This window comes from Mobula hypostoma, chromosome 10 (genome assembly GCF_963921235.1).
Source record: "Mobula hypostoma chromosome 10, sMobHyp1.1, whole genome shotgun sequence".
NCBI classification, from domain to species: Eukaryota; Metazoa; Chordata; class Chondrichthyes; order Myliobatiformes; family Myliobatidae; genus Mobula; species Mobula hypostoma.
The window spans coordinates 102,324,253-102,349,045 of NC_086106.1; the positions used below are offsets into that span (position 1 = coordinate 102,324,253).

At 40.7% G+C, this 24,793-nt stretch overlaps 1 protein-coding gene across 7 annotated transcripts in view; it reads right to left on the reverse strand.

The window, feature by feature from the left end:
- gria3b (glutamate receptor, ionotropic, AMPA 3b) overlaps positions 1–24,793 on the reverse strand; it is a 390,090-nt gene that overhangs the window by 319,441 nt on the left and 45,856 nt on the right. For all 7 annotated transcript variants that reach the window (XR_010019539.1, XM_063060955.1, XM_063060956.1 and 4 more), the window contains exon 3: positions 3,711–3,950. Coding sequence is in view for 6 of the 7 variants with exons in the window: in XM_063060955.1 (XP_062917025.1) it covers positions 3,711–3,950 (240 nt within the window). In the remaining variant the exon portion in view is untranslated. The remainder of the gene's footprint in view (positions 1–3,710; positions 3,951–24,793) is intronic.

A 24,793-nucleotide genomic window follows, 5' to 3' on the forward strand; every position in this document is an offset into this window, starting at 1 on the left:
GGTCACAGTCTCAGGGAAGAAGCTCTTCCTATGCCTGCTGGTGCGGGAGCTGAGGCTCCTATAGCGCCTACCGGATGGGAGGAGAGTAAAAAGTCCATGGTTAGGGTGAGATACATCCTTGATAATGCTTTTCACCCTGCCCAGGCAGCGCTTATGGTAGATGGTCTCAATGGTGGGCAATTGGGTGCCGATAATCCACTGGGCAGTTTTCACCATGTGCTGGAGTGCTTTGCGGTCTGATACGGGACAATTGCCATACCACACTGAGATGCAGTTGGTGAGTATGCTCTCAATGGTACAGTGGTAAAAGTCTGTCAGTACCCTGGGACAGAGGTGAGCTTTCTTGATGCTCTGCAGGAAATAAAGGTGCTGTTGCACCTTTTTGATCAGGATGGAGGAGTTCAGTGACCATGTGAGATCCTTGGAAATGTGGACACCAAGGTATTGGAAGCTTGATACACGCTCCACTACAGCTCCATTGATGTAGATGGGGACGTGAGTGTGGCTCCAAGCATGCCTGAAGTCCACAATGATCTCCTTGGTCTTCTGGGTGTTAAGGGCCAGGTTGTTGCTGGCACACCATGCAGCTAGGTGCTGGACCTCGTCCCTGTAGGCCGTCTTGTCATCCCCTCTGATCAGGCCAACCACCGTGGTGTCGTCTGTGAACTTGATTATGGAGTTAGATCCATGTACAGGAACGCAGTCATAGGTGAAAAGGGAGTACAGAAGAGGACTCAGCACACAGCCTTGAGGCACGCCGGTGTTCAGGGTGAGAGTGGAGGAGGAGAGGTTATCTAACTTAACTGATTGGGGTCTGTCAGTCAGAAAGTCCAAGGTCCTATAATTGCAGAGGGATGAGCTGATACCAAGCTGGTGAAGTTTGGCGATGAGCTTGGAGGGGATCACAGTATTGAATGCCGAACTAAAGTCAATGAACAGCCTTCTGATGTAAGAGTTGAGGCTGTCCAGGGTGGGTCAGGGCAGAGTGAAGTGCCATGGAGATGGCATCCTCTATTGACCTGTTGGTGCGATAGGCAAATTGATGGGGGTCCCGGGTAGTGGGCAGACAGGATTTCAGATATGATAGAACCAGTCTGTCAAAGCACTTTGCAATGATGGGGGTGAGTGCAATGGGTGATAATGATTTTCATGTGCAGAAATTCCTCCCTCACACAACGGAAACTGTAACATTTCTCTTGCTCATTTTACATGTTTTAAGGTATGTACAATGCATTACATTTTTGCATTAATCTTAATCAATAAATCTGTAAAATTATTCTGATGTCAGATGAATTAATTATAAGTGAACTGCTCAAAATAATTCTGCAATTCAAAAACGCTCCAAATAAATACGTATTTATCTGTTGTGTCAAGAAGCAACCAAGCTACACTGCCACTGCTAAGCTCACCTGCTGTTATACAACCTGTAAATGATGTAAAAGATGATGCAAACAAATGAACTTCAGTCAACGTCTGTGTAGTCTTTTAAAGTCACAGTTTATTCTGCGCTTCACACCATGTTTCTGGTGATAACTAGGCAAATCAGTAATATGCCTTAATTTTCATTTATACTTTTCCCTTCAAGTTGTACTTAAGATGAAGGCAGAAGACAGGAATTTCAGAATATTGTTTTGTTGTGGCCTTGTGCAAAGATGTAGCTTATTCTTAGGACCATAGATTAGTTCAATAGGAAGTCCAAAAACGAGAGACTAGACCATGGAAACACATTGCGGACATTCTTTTCCTCCAGCACATTCTGGCCTGCATATATTCATCAACGCTTATACAACTACACTTTTACACTGTATACAGTTAAGGGCACCTCTGTATGCTGAACTATTGCTACATTTCTCCTCTAAGAACCAACAAACTCTCTTGCATGGCACAAAAATGAACGTCCACTTTTGTGTGCATTTTACTGTATATTTTTGTTTTAATTTCTGTTGTTAAACATGGCACACAATCTTCAGCTATCAGCTTAACTTTATTTATCTGCATGCAAGATGCACTGGTGCACCACAGGGAGCCAACTGCTCTACTCTTTTAAAAACGCAAACAACAGGAATTCTGCAGATGCTGGAAATTCAAGCAACGCACATCAAAGTTGCTGGTGAACGCAGCAGGCCAGGCAGCATCTCGAGGAAGAGGTACAGTCGACGTTTCAGGCCTGAGACGTCGACTGTACCTCTTCCTAGAGAGCTGCCTGGCCTGCTGCGTTCACCAGCAACTTTGATGTGTGTTGCTCTACTCTTTCTTCACTCTTGACCGTGTGGCTAGGCACAGTTCAAATACCATCTGTTAATTTGCTGATGATATAACTACTGCTGGCAGAATTTCAGATGGTGAAGCAAGGGTGTACGGGAGCGAAATATACCAATTAGGTCAAGTGGTATCGTAGCAACAATCTTGCACTCAATGTCAGCAAGACCAAAGAGCTGATTGTGGACTTCTGGTTAAGGGTTCAGATGAGGGAACACAAACCAATCCTCATGGAGGGATCAGGTGTGGAGAGAATGAGCAGTTTCAAGTTCCTGAGGGTCAATATCTCTGAGGACCTAATCTAGATGCAACATTACTGATACAGTTATAAAGGCAACAAGATAGCAGCTATATTTTATTAGGAGTTAGAGGAGATCTGGTTTGTCAACAAAAACATTCAAAACTTCTACAAATATACTGTGGGGGCATTCTGACTGGCTGCATCACTGTCTGGTATGGGGGGAGGTGCTACTGAAAGAAACTGCAGAAACTTGTAAAATTAGTCAGCTCCATCAAGGGTACCAGCCTCCGTAGTATCCAACACATCTTCAAGGAGTGGTTCCTTAGGAAGGCGGTGCCTATCATTAAGGATTCCCACCACCCAGTACATGCCCTCTTCTCACTGTTACCATCAGGAAGGAGGTACAGAAACCTGAAGGCACAGACTCAGTGATTCAGGAACAGCTTCTTCCCCTCTGCCATCCAATTGCTAAATGGACATTTAGCCCATGAACACTATCTCACTACTTTTTTATTTCTTTTTTTGCACTATTTAAACTTAACTATTTAATAGACATTATACTTAACTCCGTTTTCTTCCTCCATATTTATTTATCATGTATTTCATTGTACCGCTGCTCTAAAGTTAACAAATTTCACAACATATGGCAGTGATATTAAATCTGATTCTGATTCTGAACAGTTGATGCATATTATCTGTCAGAGGCAGGGCATCATTCTTTTCTGTAAACTTCTCTTCCACTTAAAAGACTAAGGACGTGCAATTCAGAGGTTAGTGAATGAGTATCAATACTTGGTACTGATTCCATAATGCCACCTGGAACATCAAATTTGCTCTATTTTCCTTTTTACTATGTAATATGGTTGTAATTATGCATATTGTAATCATATGATCCTCAACCAGAAATATCGAGTAGATAAAAAAAATTAATATTTTCACTTCTTTATTTTATTTCAAGACTTACCTTTTCTCTACCTATGGTTCTGCTTTTAATGAAGATCGGTATTAAAATACTTTATCAAGTGATACAATAGAATTATTTCCAAAACATTTACAAATATTTGGTGGATTACTTTATCAAAATTAAGACATTGGATGCATCGACATACTGACAGTCATAAACATAAGTAAACTTCCTAGCAAATTACAGCCTAAGGAGGCATGAAGAAGTAGGATTTCAAAGAATGCTGCATTGCATATTTCAGCTCACCTCTGTCTGTGTCATACAGATAGACAAATCTTTCCCACTTGTAGTGCGTAAGAAGGCTTAATAGTGCTCCTTGTAGTGGAGGCCTCAGTTGAATAACGAACTGAACTTCACCTTCTGTAGGAAAACTTGGCGTGATGAAGGAAGTGTGCAGTGCTCCGCAGAAAGATGTTAGCGTGTTCACCGATCTCTTATCATAGAAGCCAAAAATGGCATAAACTCCTTTGGAATACTGTGAACAGACTGAACGAGAAGACCTTTGTTAGCTTTTGTAAGCTTCAAATAAGAATATAATTCCCATTATCTGCATTACAAGCTATACACTTTCACTTAGCAGAAAAATATATACAGTACATAATGACCAGCAATTTTAAACAAAAAATACTGACGTAACATAAAGCAATTAAACAATATGGGAATGCAAGCACTTAATGTTTCTAATATTGTTCTTAAGTGATATATTGTCATTTCTTTTGGAGGGAACTAAAAAGACAAAATACGCTACATTTTTGAAATCTAATTCCTGATTGTATAAAATGTATAAATTTGGTGGTATATTAGAAGGAATTCAAATTTCTGATTACCTATTACAAGTGGTTTTTTTAATACCAAATATTAAGGTGGAGATATTTGCCTTTGGGTACTGACACCATCTATGTGCCTTAATGAACAGGGCTTGCAAGAGTTCAGCCCTTTCCATGGTATGTTTCACCAATGTGAAGTGCACAAGATGCATCAGGTCATTCTCAGGCTGGGGCAGGGTCTGGTTCAATTGCTGGAATCACTGAAAAGGTCTGAACTTTAAAAGGTGGGTAAAGACTCATTTAAGGAGCAGAGAAGTTTTTACAATTACGTTGGAAGTCTGTCTCTGCATAAGTAGACTTCAAACCATGTGGGCCACTCATATATTCTGAAAATCCCAGAAGTGGCACATAATTAACACACAAATTTACACACCAAAGGTCTTCTGCCCATTATGCATTGGGGGAATGGAGGTTAATAGAACACAAATTGTAGGCTTTTTATTTTACTCTATTTAACTGAGATACAGTGCAGAATAGGCCCTTCCCTCCCTTCAAGCCACGCCGCCCAATTTAATCCTAGCCTAATCATGGGACAATTTACAATAACCAATAAACCTAACTAACCAGCTGGTACGCCTGTGGACTGTGGGAGGAAACCGGAGCATCCAGAGGAAATCTATACCGTCACGGGGAGAATGACAAGCTCCTTACAGTCAGTGGGTGGGAAGTGAACCCTGCCTGCTGGTACTTGATAGCGTTATGCTAACCACTAGCTACCATGCCACCCTAATCAACCTGACAAGTTCACAATTTACATTAACATTTATCTGTACAGAAATTGAATTGCACAGTAGGAAAAAATGGTACTGGATAATAAAATTCTCAGGCAAGCGTGAACTGTTGAGATGTGAGGGCAAGTGACAAAAGCAAATTGGTAACTTTAAGGAGATTCTGTAAGTAAGGGAGAGGTGATAAGGAGGAGGGATTAGGAAGGAACTCATATTTATAATTAAAGGTAACAATTAAGAATTTAATAAAACTACAATTAAAGCATCAAAAAACATCCTGTTCCTTTTGCTAAGCTAACAGTATCACTTGTATGATAGACTCTTTTTTCTGCTGGAACCTTTGGCATGAATAGTTCAATGCCCTTAAAGAATGAAGGAATGCAAGGTGAGACCACACAGGTATATTTGCGTATTTATTTCCTGCAAGGAAGAGCCAAAAGGATTAAAATTTGAGAACAACAGCCTCCAACAATGTTCAATGTTAGAATGGCAGTAAATGAAGAGGAATATCAAAGCACCTACAGCCATGAAGAACTGAAGCAAATAGGACAACTAAACAACAAGCAGAGTCCAAGTAAACATTCTTGGTTCACTGGACTTTGAGAAGCCCATTTCAATACCATCATAAATTTATATTTCAAAAAAATAGCACATTTTGTGATCATCAGTTTCTTATCTAAAGGTATGTTTGGTATAATAGCTTGATGATCATAATCGTAACTATGAGTAGTTCCAGTTCCGTTTCTCACTAAGTTTCTATTTAAAATGAACATTTCTATCTACTGAGCATTCAAATCCACACTCTTATAAAATATGCCTGAATTTGAAGTGGGATATACAGCAGGTAAGCAAGTTTTTGGTGCATTTGAACATGTTGGCCTTTGAATTATCTTATCCAATATTTTGGTGTAAGAATTTATTTCATTAAACTGAAGCTTCTTCTCACTGATGTATTAAGTATATGCATGTGACTATCATCTAGAGAGAATTCTGAGACTTCAGTGATACTTATGGACCAGCTTTGTTCATGAAGGATAATAGGAACAGTTTTCAGTGAGATGCTTCATCCTGTGTAAATCAGCATGAAGCAGTTCTTTCCCAAGCTGCATTGGTGATTCAACATGCTACACCATTGTGTTAAACATATTTTATAAGTGCCTATTCTTGTGAAAGGTTGTAAAACAAATTTATTCAAGAACTTCTCATTTACATGCTGTATTCTACCAAAGGGACTGGGCCTTCTTCTCTACAAGGTTTTAAGTTACAGAATAGAAAAAATTCTATTTTAATATAAGCTGGTTGATAGTAGAATTTCAATTAGGAAAAACAACATTTTAGGCAAGATATTATTTTAATATTATTCTCTACCATAGGTCTAATATTAGTAGGTTGAATATAAATTGCCGATTATGAAGTGGGAAGATCAACCCAATGCCAATTATCTATTTAATAATATATACACTACTCTTAATAGTTAACCAACTGACAACCAGGGACAAAGAAAGATGGGATTGCAGCTGATCTTGATCTAGATCACTGGGATAATTTTGTGGAATATTACAATATAACAGCTTAGCTACCGGACTAGTTTAGTCAGAGCTCCACACCTTTTGTTGAGCTACATGTTCAACTCTCTGCTGCTTGACACTATGCCATTTGTATACTACCCAGAGACTAGTCCAGAGATAATATCCTGGCATCACTGGGAGGACCAGTATTTACTACCCATCCCTAATTCTCGAGAAAGTGGCAGTGAGCCACGTTTCTGGACTACTACAGTTCTTCTGTTGAAGGTAGTCCCATGTGATTGAGGCATACGGAGCTCCAGGATTTGAACACAGAGAATATGAGTAACCAGAGATAAACAAGTCGGGATGATGTGAAACTTGGAGGGAATCACCAGATGGTGTTCCCTTGTTAACTTCCTCCCTCTGCAGAGCATCCTTCGTAGATCTACCTACGACATTGGTTCCCATGCAGACCACTACGAAGGGATCCTGACCTTTTAAATCCAAGTTTTATCCCAAAGGCACACCCTTATTTTTGACAAAGGTTAGGCCACAGCCTTTGTGACTCACATGTGGCTGCTGAGTAATCTCTACATTGAACAGTCTGAATTCATGATTTATCACATTAAATGGGAGGCTTAAATACCACCGATTAAACTATATATCAGAAAGGTAGCATCAGTGATAGTGACTATGAAATATACCGGATTACTGTTAAAATACTACCATATTCCCTATTGTGTTTTAATAAAGGAAGTCTACCTCTGCTGCATATACAGCTCTAGACCTGTGATTGATTGCAAAATGGCTCAGGGGAAAAAATAATTTCCCCCAAGCTCTTGCATTGTCAAACTTAAAAAAGCATACTAAACAGCTACTTGCATATTTTTTTTTATTCTCAGCTCCCTTCAAGCAAATAGACAGACATGGTTTATTATTGTTGTGAACAAAACAAGGTAGAGGCCCTACACATTGCACATTCTCTAGGTTCTTGTTATGTTGATCAACTGGGAGATCAGGCAGAAATTTTAGAATTTTGTCCTTTACCGGAGGTGATTCAACTCCCTGTGGTCTGTGAGTAAATTGAGAAGAATTCATAATGGTGCAAATTAAACACGGGTTGCTGGAGAGAGTGGAGTGATCAGCATTGGTTGGCAACTAGCTATGATTTGAGAAATTTTTCAAACAGCTTGAATGAATTACTTTTATCACTGTTTACTAAACTAAATAGTCTCTTGTGGGACCAAGTGCTGAAGGGCAAAATTGTCATTTATTATGTACCATCTGAATTATTAGCAAAAATATGTCACCAACAGACTAAAAGCACTGAATCATTAGTATGTATTATATTGTATGGGAGGTTCTGGACTTACTACATAATGTCATGAGTCACAAAACCAAGAGAAGTTTTGTTTTACAGTGAAGGAGCAGCAGAATGACATTTCTGCACTATAAAATTAAGGCAATTGATTCACGAATTGTGTCACAAATATTTAGGAGGTAGCAGTGTGTAATATGGGAAGGCCACTTTAAATTGAGTTAGAAATGTAGGTGTCCGAATTTAAAAAGGTGAAAATTTCAGATGTGACTTCCTTCTACAATGAACTTCACAGAGAAGCCAAGATTTTACTGACCAGATATGGCTGATCACCACAGTATTTCTAGAACTTTTATCTTCTTTTTGAGTTCTCCAAGTTCTGATGAAGGACGTTTGATTTGAACATTAAATCTACTTCTCTTTGCACAATTATTTCTAGATTTTTTCTCTTTATATTTCAGACGTCTAAGTTAAAAAAAAAATTATCAACTTCTCCGCTAGGTTATTACTCTACATCTTTTTGCAATGCTACTCTGACGGTTTTGAGCATTAATAGATATGGAATTTGAACACTGTGGATAAATATCAGTCATAATCTTAATGAATGACAGGGCAGGCAACAAGGGCTTAGTAGCCCACTCCTTCTGTTCTTTGTAATGCTATCTTATATTTTAAAAAGTCCATGAGCTTAGCATTTGATATTCCCAATGACAAGGCAAAATGATCACTTGCTGAAAGAAAAAAACATGTCAGCTTCAGTTTGGTTCAGTGACCACACTCCAGTTTCAGTTGGTTGTAACTTTAATCTCTGGACCTAAAGAAGAGATCATATTTTAACATGAAACTTTAGGTGGGACCGAGGCATATTTGCATTTTGGGATATCCTTTGATTTGAGTTTACATGTGTTTTTAAAATTTCACATGATTTTACTTAAAAAGGTCAGAGACTTGCCTAGGGTTATGGCAAATGCTATTGTCTCTCTCAGTGCCATGAAAAAAAACTGAATTAAGTTAGTAAGTGTTTGTTATTTGTTAGAGCTTACTGTTCAGACTTGTTGCTTTGTTCACTTGCATAATGATAGTGAAAATCATAGTCAATGAGGCACTTTCACCATTAAGTAGATGGGAAATGAGCTATAAAATGCAAGCAATAAAAATATATATTTATTCATATCAATCTTTAGAAGAAGGGACACTATTACTCCCACAAGTGTTGGCAGGTATAAATGTTACAGTTGGCAGGTAGAATTTCTCCCCTAGAAATACATCAAAAGCTTTCATACCATAAAGGTAGAGCAAATTTTCAATGCAGTATATAAACTTAGTATACTTTCTCAAGATACAGAAGGAAAGTAGCTTTAATATGCAAAGATTTTGGGGTTAGTATGTAAATTTATAACTGATGCTTGCGGGTATTTCTTCATACTGATGTGGACCAACAGCTGGAATAGATTGATTATAATACTGGTAAAATTCAAGATACTAGAATTCAATATCAGATACCATTCTATATAAACATATAACAATTACAGCAAGGAAACAGGCCATTTCGGCCCTTCTAGTCCGTGCTGGACTCTTACTCTCACCTAGTCCCACCGACCTGCACTCAGCCCATAACCCTGTCCATACAGCTGTCCAATTTAACTTTAAACGACAACATCGAACCTGCCTCAACCACTTCTGCTGGAAGCTCGTTCCACACAGCTACCTCTCTGAGTAAAGAAGTTCCCCCTCATGTTACCCCTAAACTTTTGCTCTTGAACTGTCTACTCATGTCCTCTTGTTTGAATCTCCCCTATTCTCAATGGAAAAAGCCTATCCACGTCAACTCTATCAATCCCCCTCATAATTTTAAACACCTCTCAACCTTTTGAGATGAAACCCAGGCAACATTTTAGTAAACCTCCTCTGTACTCTCTCAATTTTATTGACATCTTTCCTATAATTCGGTGATCAGAACTGTACACAATACTCCAAATTTGGCCTTACCAATGCCTTATACAATTTCAACATTACATCCCAACTCCTATACTCAATGCTCTGATTAATAAAGGCCAGCATACCAAAAGCTTTCTTCACCACCCTATACACATGAGATTCCACCTTCAGGGAACTATGCACCATTATTCCTGGATCCCTCTGTTCTACTGCATGCTTCAATGCCCTACCATTTACCATGTACGTCCTATTTTGATTAGTCCTACCAAAATGTAGCACCTCACATTTTTCAGCATTAAACTCCATCTGCCATCTTTCAGTCCACTCTTCTAACTGGCCTAAATCTCTCTGCAAGCTTTGAAAACCTACTTCATTATCCACAACTCCACCTATCTTAGTATCATCTGCATACTTACTAATCCAATTTACCACCTCATCATCCAGCTCATTAATATATTTGACTGTTTGGCTGTTCACTCAACTCTGGAACATCTGGACAGTGAAGTTGCATACATCAGGATGCTCTTCATTGACTACAGCTCTGCATTCAACACCATCGCCCCTCAAAACCAATCAATAAGTTTCAAGACCTTTGTCTCTATGCCTCCTTGTGCAACTGGATCTGCGAGTTCCTCACTTGCAGATTTGAGTTAGCTTGCACTGGAAACAACATCTTCTCCATAGTCACCATCAGCACAGGTGCACCACAACACTGGGTGCTTAGCCTCCTGCTCTACTTGCTTCATACTTCTGACTGTGAAGCTAAGTATTGCTCCCATTCCATATTTAAGTTTGCTGTGAACACCACTATTGTTGTCCGAATCAAAGGTGGTGATGAATCTGCAAGTACAATAATAACATTTTACTCAATGTCAGCAAAACCAAAGAGCTCATTATTGACTACAGGAGGAGGAAACCAGAGGTCCATGAGCCAGACCTCAGAGGGATCAGAGGTGAAGAGAGTCAGTAACTTTAAATTCCTTTGTGCTATCATGTCAGACGATCTGTTCTAGGTCCAGAACACAAGTGCCATTAGAAAGAAGGCACAGCAGCTCCTTTACTTCCTTAGAAATTTGCAAAGGTTCAGTGTGCCATCAAAAGCTTTGGTAAACTTCTTAAAGATGCATGCTAGAGAGTATTTTGACTGGTTGCACTGTCGCCTGGTATGGAAACACCAATGCTCTTGAATGGAAAAACCTAATAAAAGTAGTGGGTACAATACAGACCAGCACAGGTTAAAGTACTCCCCACCATTCAGCTCATCTACAAGGAGTGCTGTTGCAGGAAGACAGCATCCATCATCAAGGATCTCCAGCATCCAGACAATGTTATATTCTCACTGCTCCCATCGGGAAGGAAGTACAGAAGCTTCAGGTTTCACACCACTAGGTTCAGGAACAGTTATTAACCCTCAACCATCAGGCTCCTGAACCAGAGGAGTTAACTTCACTCACCCCAATACTGAACTGATCCCACAAACTGTGGATTCTCATTCAAGGATCCTACAAGTCATGTTGTTGATATTTATTACTTATCACTTTTTTTTTCTATTTACACTATTTGTTGTCTTTGCACATGTTGTCCGTCTTTGTTGTGCGTAGTTTTTCAATGATTCTATTTTATTTCTTCATATTTACTGTGAATGCACACAAAACAAAGGAGATGCAGTAGATGTGGTGTACTTGGATTTTCAGAAGGCCTTTGACAAGGTGCTGCACATGAGGCTGCTTAGCAAGATAAGAGACCATGGAATTACAGGGGAGTTACTAGCATGGGTGGACCATTGGCTGATCAGCAGAAAACAGAGAGTGGGAATAAAGGGATCCTATTCTGGCTGGCAGCTGGTTACCAGTGGATTTCCACAGGGGTGGTGTTGGGACTGCTGCTTTTTACAATGTATGTCAATGACTTGGACTATGGGATTAATGGATTTGTGGCTAAATTTGCTGATGATACAAAGATAGGTGGAGGAGCGGGTAGGGTTGAGGAAACAGAGAGGCTGCAGAAAGTCTCAGATAGTTTAGGGGAATGGGCAAAGAAGTGGCAAATGAAATACAATGTTGGAAAGTATATGGTCATGCACTTTGGTGGAAGAAATAAACGGGCAGACTATCATTTAGATGGGGAGAGAATTCAAAATGTAGAGATGCAAAGGGACTTAGGAGTCCTTGTGCAGGATACCCTAAAGGTTAACCTTCAGGTTGAGTTGGTGGTGCAGAAGGCGAATGCAATGTTGGCATTCATTTCTGGAGGTGTAGAATATAAGAGCAGGGATGTGATGTTGAGGCTCTATAAGGCACTCGTGAGACCACACTTGGAGTATTGTGTGCAGTTTTGGGCTCCTTATTTTGGAAAGGATATATTGACATTGGAGAGGTTTCAGAGAAGATTCACAAGAATGATTCCAGGAATGGAAGGGTTACCGTATAAGAAATGTCTGGCAGCTATTGGGCTGTATTCCCTGGAGTTCAGGAGAATGAGGGGGGATTTTATTGAAGCATTCCAATTGTTAAAAGGCCTGAACAGATTAGATATGGCAAAGTTATATCCCATGGTAGGGGAGTTTAGGACAAGAGGGCACAACTTGAGGATTGAAGGACGTCCTTTTAGAACAGAAATGCAGAGAAATTACTTTAGTCAGAGGTTGGTAAATCTGTGGAATTTGTTACCACATGTGGCTGTGAAGCCCAAGCCATTGGGTGCTCTTAAGGCAGAGGTAGATAGGTTCTTGATTAGCCAGGGCATCGAAGGGTATGGGGAGAAGGCAGGGGAGTGAGGATAACTGGAGGAATTGGATCAGAGCATGATTGAATGGTGGAGCAGACTCGATGGGCCAAATGCCTGATTCTGCTCCTATATCTTATGGACTTATGGTCTCATAATGAATCTCAGAGCAGCACATTACAGTGGAGTAAATGGAATTACAGAGGCATGAGGCAGGAGTTGGCCAGTATTGACAGGAAAAAAACATTGGGCTGGGATGATGGCAGAGCAGCAATGGCTAGAATTTCTGGAAGCAATTCGGAAGACACAGGATATATACATCCCAAGAGGATGAAGTATTGTTAGCATTCATTTCAAGAGGACTAGAATATAAAAGCAAGGATGTAATGTTGAGGCTTTATAAAGCACTAGTGAGGCCTCACTTGGAGTATTGTGAGCAGGTTTGGGCTCCTTATCTTAGAAAGGATGTATTGAAACTGGAGAGGGTTCAAAGAAGATTCACGAAAATGATTCCAGGATTGAATGGCTTGTCATATGAAAAGCATTTAATAGACTAGATTTTCTACATCCTTTGTACACTACGGTTATTTTACCCTGCCTCAATGGAACATACCTATGCAGAATGCCATGCATATGTTCCCTGCTGTGCATTTACCTGAGAACATCTACTCCCAATTTATGCTCCCAAGTTCCTGTCTAATACCATCATATTTCTCCCTACCCCAATTAAATGTTTTCCTAAATTCTCTACTCCTATCCCTCTCCAGTGCTATGGTGAAGGAAATAGAGTTGTTATCACTACCTGTAAAATGCTCTCCCACCAAGAGATCTGACACCTAACCAGGTTCATTTCCCAATACCAGATCAAGTATAGCCTCGAGTTGGATTATCTACATATTGTGTCAGGAAACCTTCCTAAACACATCTAACAAACTCTACCCCATTCAAACCCCTTGCTCTAAGGAGATGCCAGCCATTATTAGGAAAGTTAAAATCAGTCATCACAATAAGCCTATTATTATTGCACTGTTGTAGAATCTGCCACCCTATCTGCTCCTCAATGTCTCTGTTACTATTGGGGAGGGGTTATAAAAAAAAAATCCCCCCCAAATTGCTCCCATCCTGTTTCTGATTTTCACTCACACTGACTCAGTAGATAATCCCTCCATGACTTCCTCCTTTTCTGCAGCTGTGACACTATCCCTGATTAGCAATACTTTTATTTTAGATTTTAAAAAAAGCATTGCTTATAATAATTTGGAGTATGTGTAGCTTGAGTGGTTGATGGTTGATGTGAGCTGTTCTCCAATCTTGGCAATTCAATGTGCAAATGTCTCATCACCATCAGTGTGCTATTAATTGTGGTTTGTCCTCTGAAATTTTGTCCTCATCTGCTTATCAATCAGCTGATTGGTCGTCATTTCAGAAACTCAATTGTGATGTGGCGGGGGGGGGAGTCTCGTCACTGATTTGTTGTGTGGTAAACTTCATACATTGTAGTCTGGAATGTTGCTCGCATTGGCTCATAAATAGGATCGACGTCTACATGCTTGTTTACCGAATTGTTCATGGAAAACCACATTTTGAGGCATTCTCTTGTGTGTTGCGTGTTTGCTTGCCCGATGACTTTGAATGTGTCCCTCTTGATCTTCATTGGTAGAGACTAGGGATGCCACTTTACAGACAGTTGATGCTCGTGGATCCTCATGGATAACTTTCTCCCAATTTGTCCAATGTAACATTTGCTGCAATTCCTGCATTGGATTTTGTAGACCACATTGGTCTTGTCTAATAGCTTGGTTCACTCTTTTGGTCGGCAAAGTATTCTCTTCAACGTTGCTGAAATACAATAGAATCAATGAAAAACTGTACACAACATAGAACCTTGGTTGTGCATAAGCCAGCAGCAATGTTGTGGAGAGTACTTTGCAGATCAAAAGAATGAACCAAGCTATTAGACAAGATCTTGATTACTATTTTTGAGCAATTGTGGGAAAAATACCACACTATAATGCACAAAATTTGTCACACAACCTATCAGCGATGGCATTTCCTCCCCACCTCACAACTGAGTTTCTAAAATGACAACCATTTAGTTGATTGGTAAGTATATTAAGGCCAAGTATTCGGCGGGCATGCCACAATTAATAGCACACTGATGATGTCTCCTCACATAGTGACGAAATATTTGCAAGTGAGTTGCCAAGATTGGAGAACAACTCAACTCAACTAACTACTGTTTAATTTCTGTATAGAGATGGTGATGTGGATCAACAAAGTTAATTCACATAAAGTGTCTTTGAATTGAAGACAATATTTTATTTTTCTTAGATAATCAATTAGGATTGAGAATGACTTTCTTACATGACAGTTTTAGCTTCTCTGGTCTTGAAAAAGACAATGTGGGATCCATGGGGATGGGTGGGATTGTAGTTTAGGAGGTGGTGTGTCCCTTCTGACATTTACTGTGGGTTTCTCCGCACTGTCAATGAGTGGACCTGAGGTTCTCATTGCCAAAGAAGGAGCTGGTATTTTAAGCCATTATTAGCCAAGAATTTACACAAATTAATGGGAATGCTACTCTTGTTATGGAAGTTTTGATGACTTGTTCGAGTCATTTCTTCTGTAATCTAATATACTCTGGCCAGTTTAGAGCTTGTAAAGATTTTTTGGGAGTCGGATGCCAGGTCTGCAAACCATGTAGTCTGCTGAGCAGAGACAACTCAACGTAATTAAAGCCATAGTGCTGGAGATGTTGGGCTGGGAGAAAATACAAACGTTGGTTGGCTTACCCTGATAGTATATTTGCTAAATGTGTGTTGGTTTTGTCTCTCTGGTGCTTCGAGGTACATTCTTTGGTTCATATCTCAAAAGAGTAGGAGGGCTGAGACTACTGCTTTGTGAAGTGTTGAAGTTTTAATTTAAGGCTGTCTTTTCCTTAGATTGCCAAATAATGTGCTTGTGCATTAAAAGTAATGATAAACTTATCCCAATATTTACCTCTGTAGAGAGCTGGCTCCCATGATATGACAAATGTCCCCTAATCACAGACCTTTGTTATTTCAAGGTAGCACTGTATAGGAATTGGTTGGTTCTTCCTTGACAAAAGAACCAACTAATTCCCCTCCACCAACACCCTCCTCCATCTAGCAGAACTGGTCCTTACCCTCAATAATTTTTTTCCTTCAGCTCCTCCCATTTTCTCCAAACGCAAAGGGTAGGCATGGGCATTCTCACGGGCCCCAGCTCTGCCTGCCCCTTTGTTGGCTATGCAGAACAGTCCATGTTCGAAGCCTTCCCTGGTAATTCTCCTCAACTCTTCCCCTGATACATTGATGACTGCATTGGTGCTGCTTCAATGCATAAGTGTTGAGCTCGTCAATTTCATCAACTTTGTCTCTAACTTTCATCCTGCCCTTAAATTCACTTGGTCCATCTCTGACACCTCCCTCCCTTTTCTCAATCTCTGTCTCCATCTCTGGAGACAAACTATCAACTGACAGCTTTTATAAACTTATTGATTCCCTTCTGACTATACCTCTTCACACCCTATCTCCTGCAAAAATGCTATTCTCTTTTCTTAGTTCCTTCGCCTCTGCTACACCTGTTCCCCGGATGCAGCTTTCCATTCCAGGACATCAGAGGTGTCCTCCTCCTTCAAAGAATAGGGGTTCCCTCCCCACATCATTGATGCTGCCCTAACCCCCGTCTCCTCTATTTCCCAAACATCATCACTCACCCCATCTTCCCGCTGCCTTAACTTAACTGTGATAGAGTCCCTCTTGTCCTTAACTACCACCCATGAGATTCTGCATCCAACACATCACCCTCCGCAATTTCCACCATCTCCAAAGGGATCCTACCACCAAACATGTCTTTACATCCCCCCCCCCACTCGCATTCTGCAGGAATCACTCCCTCCACAATTCCATTGTCTATTCATTCCACCTGGCACTTAACCCTGCAAGCAACCCAAGTTCTACATCTGCCCATTCACCTCCTCCCTCACCTCCATTCAGGGCCCCAAACGTCCTTCTAGGAAAAGCAACACTTCACCTGAGAGTCAGCTAAGTTTATCTATTATGCCCGGTGCTCCCGATGCAGCCTCCTCTACTTTGGTAAAACCTGTAGTAAATTGGGGACTGCCTTGTTGAGCACCTCTGCTCCATCCACCAAAAGCAGAACTTCCCAATGGGTCGAAGAATTCCTGCTCCAACATGGTGGTCCATGGCCTCCTCTTGTGCCAAGATGGGGCTACCCTCAGGGTGAAGGAGCAACACCTTATATGCCATCTTGGTAGCCTCCAACCTGATGGTATGAATATCGATTTCTCCTTCTGGTAAACAGATTTGCTCCCTCATTCCTTTATTCCCCACTCTGACCTTCAACTTCTTCTCACCTGCATAATACTTCCCCTGGGTCCCCTCCTCCCTCCCTTTCTCCTGTGGTCCACCCTCCTCTCCTAGCAGGGTTCCTTCTATTCCAGCCCTTGACCTTTTCCATCCTCCTGGCTTCACCAATCCCCTTATCCCCTTCCAGCTATTGTCCTTTCCCTCCCCCCCCCCCCACCTTTTTATTTTGAAGTCTTTACATTTCTTTCTCAGTCCTGAAGCAGGGTCTTGGCCCAAAACCTCAACAGTTTATTCATTTCTATAGATGCTGCCTGATTTGTTGAGTTCCTCAAGCATTTTGTGTGTGTTGTACTGTATAGGTAGGTTGATAGGGTTTTGCTTTGTGGATGGTGTTCTGGATGAGGCCCATTTTCCTGTATGCATCAGTGATGACTTGGAGCTCAGCGCATACACGCAGCAGACTAATGAATATGTTGTATGGTTTCTGTAGATCAGCTTCACTGCAGCAGGAAGCTTGATACAGATGAGGGAAGGAAGATTGAGAAGGGTTAGATATGCAGCCTTTCTTAATGCCAATCTGCACTGAGATATCACAACCTCAAGGGTCTGAGAACTTGTGCACCTTTATTCCTTTCAGCATATACGGTAATTAGTGCAATCATCTTTTAAATTGCTCATGTTTGTCAATGATAGGTAAAACAGTGGCTTTAGTTTGGATATAACAATACAAGTTAATATATATATGTTAACAGCCATTTAATTGTTTTCAACTAGCTCCTGGAAGAGCATGTTATTGCTTTATATATTACAGCGTGCATTTGTACAAGTCTTTGTACCAGTCTGTAAAATCACCTAGCTTTTTATTTTGCATTAATTTCAGCTCACTGATGAGTTATAATTCCACATAATCATCAAAGTAAGCCTTTCCACAAAATTTCTGCTGTGAGAAAAATGAGTAATATTTTCCAAGGCAGTTCAACAAAATAATGAGATTACAATCACAAATATCTTCCTAAATAACTGCTGTATTGTAAGACATCAAATGGTAATTGAAATAAATACTGCATTATGTGGCAAGACATAGATCCAAGAACTTTTACTGTACTGAAGATTTAGCATCTTCATTCAATTCTGTGTAGCATATCCTATAGCATTCTTTCATCACCTGATCTTAAGAGGTTTGTAAATCACAAAGAGCATAAATAAGGTGAATAACCAAAGTTGTGAGTCCAAAACCTGATGGCATACGTATGAAGTGAGGGGGGAAGGATTTCAAAAGAACCTGGGGAGTTTCTCCTGGGGTTGGGGGGGGGGTTAGCGGTGAATATATAGGATACATTACCAGATGGTTGTTGAGGTGGATACAATTATGTACAATTATGGCATCTAAAAAGCATCAGGACAGTTATATAGTAGGAAAGGTTAAGAGGGAAGTGAGCAAACCCAGGTGAATGGTATGAAGTCAGTTGAGTAATTGATCAACAGCAATGAGTTGATATGAGGCGTCTGTTTCTGTGCTATATAGCTCTTTAGTTCCATGATACAATTTACACCACACACAATTCAATTCATCTCAGTTAATTCTACCTGCGTTCAACTACATTTAAGCATGTTTCCTACTCTCTCTCCCATGTTGGCTTCCAGTTTAGGAAGCACTGTCGTAACCAGACAGAGGATTTTATATTTCATTCAGATAAATTTTCTACAAATAGAATACTCATACTGCAGATGTTGGAAATCTGCAATAAAACAAAATGTTGATAATATTCCAAGTTAGTCAGTTTTGTCAAGTGTTTCATGTCCAGGCACCTTGTTTTATTAAATGTTGAATTTCATCATTTGGAAATCTATTAATTGTTTTAAAAATATTAGTTATTTATTTTTAGTAGTGTCTCTGTCCTATTATAATTAGGTGAGGCTTTTGTTACTGTGATCTTCTAGTTTTTAAATTGTTCATCTGCAGGTCTTTCTGTTTCCCATATCCCTGACTGGGGAAACATGATTAGCTTGGCTGGGCATCTGGGACCAAAGGGCCTATTTCTGTGCTCTACAACGATGACCTCCTAGCCATTACTAAGGCACACAGTTAATGAACATCTCAGTAGTTAATCGCTGGAGAAAATGTTCATTGCTGGTTGCAAAACAAACTGTGGACTTCTAGCTGTCTGAGGAGCCTGCATGAGTGCTGAAGCCACCTAGTCTGGTCTCCTAATGTCCAAGCGTCCCTTTAAATAATGAGCAAATTAACAATCTAGCCTGATGTGCTCCAAGTTCGAGAGAGATTATTCCATGAAATTTGGAGCTTTGAGCTCTCACTTACGTTTGTATGTTCATAATTAGGTTTTGTACAAGACAGTGATATTATTTTATGTGCCCTTGACACGTAAGATCAAATGGTCTAAATTGCCGTCTCTTATTTCATAATTACTGAGAGTTCATGTGAAAGTGACCACTATCACAATTCTGTCTAGGTAAAGCTGAAAGTAGCACAACATTGATTTTTCCCCCAGACAAAGCCATCCAATGTCTAAGCAATTGTATTGAGAAAGACAAAAGACAATTACGATTCTGTAGGGTTGATGCCAGCTGATAGAAATAGATGGATTGTTTCATGTAGTGGAAAGCTGAAAAGGCTGAAGTTTTAATTGCATTTATTGATGGAAACAAAAAATAAGTGAAATCAAGTTAAGTCACCAAATAAGAAGCAATTTAAAATTAACTTTCACTGCCACCTCAAAACCTAAACCAAAACCCAAATAGCAAAGCAAGCTAAAACACAAGAGTCCTTTCTCCAGTCCCTTAGCTGAGCTTTGAATAATTTAATGCAGGAGTAATAGCTCTATAGAATTCCATCTCACAGCTGTCAGATAGATTTAAATGATGAAGACAAGTGAACTAAAGATAAGGCCAAAACCCTGCTGTATTTCTCCAAGCCTTGGAGGCTCCTAGAAGGAGGACTGTCAATCAAGCCACACAAAAGACATGACACTGCAGGAAACTTCATTCCATGAAGCTTGGTAGCGACGGCTTGTGGAGGCATTACTCACCTGACCTTCATTTATTAAGCAATGTTTCACTATACTAGCTCATTCTTTGTAGATTACTAGGACAATTTTAACTAACTGAAATTAAAACATTAACAATATTTAATCCTATATTTAATGTAAAAATATACAAGTCACTACATTGAAAAAGATCAGGAGGGAAGGGAGGGAGGGAGGGCGAATTGATGTTCCTCATGATTGTATCCTGTGATATAGGCTGTACTCCAATTTCATTTACTGGATGTGTGTTTTGGCACTGAACAACCTAATTGTTCTTAAAAGGAGTGCAGCAGCAAATGCAGTCCCATAGTCCTTTCAGTATTACCTCTTTTATGGATCTGGAAATTTCAACAAGGAATGTGTGTGCCCCTCCAATCTGGGCTCAACTTCCCCTCTTCTTTGCATTTCCCTACTGAGTCCAACTCAAGATCACAATTTAAGTGCTGACCCTTTAACCAGCACTGCTTCAGGGAAATGAGAGAAAATAAACACAAATATTCTCTCAGTACATAAAGAGCTGCAGTTTTTAAAATCAGTGAGGTTGAACACTAACTGCAGCTGAATTTTGATCATTGCATTATCATTGTCAATCGAGTGAGTTTTGCACTTAAAAGAAAGTGCTAGGAAGAGCAGAAGTTGCATCAAAGAATGAAGAGTTATTTTTTTCTGATAACTGTTAAGGCTTTCAGAGCAACACACACGAAATACTGGAGGATCCAGAAAAGTGTGCATAATTGCTCAGTTCTACATTCACCCAATTTCCAACAAACACTTGGAATTGTGCAAATTCCTTGCCTCTGACTGGATATCAAGAAAGTCACACTGTATCACAGTTTGATACATATACTTTACAATTCTGAAAGGTAATTACTATTTTCACACAAATGTCTATATAATTACACATATCTGCACATTTTCCTTTAATTTTGCAAATAGGATATAAAAGCCATTCTATGAACTTTGATAACAATCATTTCTAGGAATATTAGCAAACATAAAGGAAACGATGCCAGATAATTCGATGAGTGATTTAGCCAAAACCAATGCTTCTATACTATCACTCATGCAGACAATAATGTGATACCATAATGTAACTTCACAGTGTACAGTTCTTTATTTTCTGAAAGTGGAAATGTGTAGAACACCTGTAAATAACTTATAAAACATAAAATACTACATTGTATACAGTTTGAAAATGAAATGCAATGGAATTGTATTATCACAAAAATTTTTTGCACTGTCTGTATTATGTTAATTAATTCCCTGGAGTTCCCTTCACATCCTTTTTTCTTAAGGCTAATGTAATCTACATGCAGTAATCATGTTCCCTTCTTCATCCTGCTCTTTGGGCTCGCTTTACATAGGTGTCAATCAAGCCATTTATTGAACAATTTTCACTGATAAATTGGCCTCGAGTCCCCACAGCTTACCTTGTTATGATCTCGAACCTTATTGTTTCCCTGCACTGCATGTTATGGGTAGCGGTTACACTTTATTCTGCATTGTTATTGTTTTATCTCAATGCACTGTGTAACGGGATCCGTATGGACAGTAGGCAAGGAAAGCTTTTCACTGTATCTCAGAACATGTGAAAATAATAAACCAATTCCAGACCACAAGGTGTTGAGCAGAATTAGGCCACTTGGCTTGTCACATCTGGTCCGCTATTCAATCATGATTGATTTATTATTCCCTCAACCCGATTCTCCTACCTTCACTATGTAATTTTTGACATGGTTATTAATCAAGAACCTATCAACCTTCCTTTTAAGTATACCAAATGACTTGGCCTCTATAGCCGTCTGTGCAATGAACTTCACACAATCGCTACCTGCTGGCAAAAGAAATTCCTCCTCATCTCTGCCCTAAAGGATGTCATTTTCTTCTGAGGCTTTGCCCTCTGGTCCTGGACTCTGCCACTATTGTAAGCATCCTTCTCCATGTCCACGCTATCCAGGCCTTTCAATATTCAGTAGGTAAAAGTAGTAGAATAAAGTGGAAAGTGAAAATCCCACCTCATTTGAATTTTCCCCTTGCCTCTGTAAGTCTTGGTAACTGCTTGGGGAGATCTTTTCAGAATGATGACTCACTTTCCTGAAGGTAGTAGGGGAATTAAGTTTACAAGCTAAAATTCACCTAGTCTTTTTTCCCAACACACCTTCTTTAAACTTATTAGGTTTCAGTTTGCCACTCCTTTTAAATTCACTAAGTTCACAGGAAAATTTATTATACCACCTTGTAGCATGCTTAAAAAAGTGAAATAAATAATTCCGCACTAATCTTAACCTTACTATAAAACCCGCCGATTAGGGGGGTGCTGTTGTAGTCTGGCGTACTGACCTCTACCTTGCCGAGGCACAGCGACAACTCGCGGATACCTCCTCTTATTTACCCCTCAATCGTGACCCCACTAAGGAGCACCAGGCCATTGTCCCCCACATCATCACTGACTTTATCCGCTCAGGGGATCTCCCATCCACTGCTACCAACCTTATAGTTTCCACACCTCGCACTTCCCATTTCTACCTCCTACCCAAGATCCACAAACCTGCCTGTCCTGGTAGACCTATTGTCTCAGCTTGCTCCTGCCCCACCGAACTCATTTCTGCATACCTCGACACGGTTTTATCCCCCCTTGTTCAATCCCTTCCGACCTATGTTCATGACACTTCTCACGCTCTTAAACTTTTCGATGATTTTAAGTTCCCTGGCCCCCACCGCTTTATTTTCACCATGGATGTCCAGTCCCTATATACTTCCATCCCCCATCAGGAAGGTCTCAAAGCTCTCCACTTCTTTATGGATTCCAGACCTAACCAGTTCCCCTCTACCACCACTCTGCTCTGTCTAACGGAATTAGTCCTTACTCTTAATAGTTTCTCCTTTGGCTCCTCCCACTTCCTCCAAACTAAAGGTGTAGCTATGGGCACCCGTATGGGTCCTAGCTATGCCTGCCTTTTTGTTGGCTTTGTGGAACAATCTATGTTCCAAACCTATACTGGTATCTGTCCCCCACTTTCCCTTCGCTACATCGACGACTGCATTGGCGCTGCTTCCTGCACGCATGTTGAGCTCGTTGACTTCATTAACTTTGCCTCCAACTTTCACCCTGCCCTCAAGTTTACCTGGTCCATTTGCGACACCTCCCTCCCCTTTCTAGATCTTTCTGTCTTGATCTCTGCAGACAGCTTATCCACTGATGTTTACTATAAGCCTACTGACTCTCACAGCTATCTGGACTATTCCTCTTCTCACCCTGTCTCTTGCAAAAATGCCATCCCCTTCTCGCAATTCCTCCGTCTCCGCCGCATCTGCTCTCAGGATGAGGCTTTTCATTCCAGGACGAGGGAGATGTCTTCCTTTTTTAAAGAAAGGGGCTTCCCTTCCTCCACTATCAACTCTGCTCTCAAATGCATCTCCCCCATTTCACGTACATCTGCTCTCACTCCATCCTCCCGCCACCCCACTAGGAATAGGGCTCCCCTGGTCCTCACCTACCACCCCACCAGCCTCCGGGTCCAACATATTATTCTCCGTAACTTCCGCCACCTCCAACGGGATCCCACCACTAAGCACCTTTCCCTCCCCCCCACTGCTTTCCACAGGGATCGCTCCCTACGCGATGCCCTTGTCCATTCGTTCCCCCCCCCATCCCTCCCCACCGATCTCCCTCCTGGCACTTATCCTTGTAAGCGGAACAAGTGCTACACATGCCCTTACACTTCCTCCCTTACCACCATTCAGGGCCCCAGACAGTCCTTCCAGGTGAGGCGACACTTCACCTGTGGGTCATCTGGGGTGATATACTGTGTCCGGTGCTCCAGATGTGGCCTTCTATATATTAGCGAGACTCGACGCAGACTGGGAGATCATTTCACTGAACACCTACGCTCTGTCCGCCAGAGAAAGCAGGATCTCCCAGGGGCCACACATTTTAATTCCACGTCCCATTCCCATTCTGATATGTCTATCCATGGGCTCCTCTACTGTAAAGATGAAGCCACACTCAGGTTGGAGGAACACCTTATATTTCGTCTGGGTAGCCTCCAACCTGATGGCATGAACATTGACTTCCGCTAATGCCCCACCTCCCCCTCATACCCCATCCGTTATTTATTTATGTACACACATTCTTTCTCTCTCTCTCCTTTTTCTCCTCTGTCCCTCTCACTATACCCCTTGCCCAAGCTCTGGGCTTTCCCCCCCTCCCCCTTTTCTTTTTCCCTAGGCCTCCTGTCCCATGATCATCTCATATCCCTTTTGCCAATCAACTGTCCAGCTCTTGGCTCCATCCCTCCCCCTCCTGTCTTCTCCTATCATTTTGGATTTCCCCCTCCCCTTCCCGCTTTCAAATCTCTTACTAGCTCTTCTTTCAGTTAGTCCTGACGAAAGGTCTCGGCCTGAAACGTTGACTTCACCTCTTCCTAGAGATGCTGCCTGGCCTGCTGCGTTCACCAGCAACTTTTATGTGTGTTGCTTGAAATTCCAGCATCTGCAGACTTCCTCGTGTTTGCAGAAATAAATACAGTATGTTTTATTTTATTTTAATTATTTTTAGTTATTTTTTTACTTAGATAAAGCAGAAAATATACCCTTCAAGCCTCGCCGCCCTGTAATCCCTCAATTTAATTCTAGCCTAATTACAGGACAATTTGCAAATGATCCATTAAGTTACGAACTGGTACATCTTTGGACTGTGGGAGGAAACCCACACCATCATAGTGAAAACATACAACTCCTTACAGGCAGCTGCAAGAATGGGTAATAGGAGTAATATCCAATAATACAGTAAATCTGCTCGTCCAAAGTCCTGTAGATGTTGCATTATCGGAATTTTACTAAATACGTTCACAATGCGTGTTTAAGGCAGTAATCAGAGGCACATTTCTA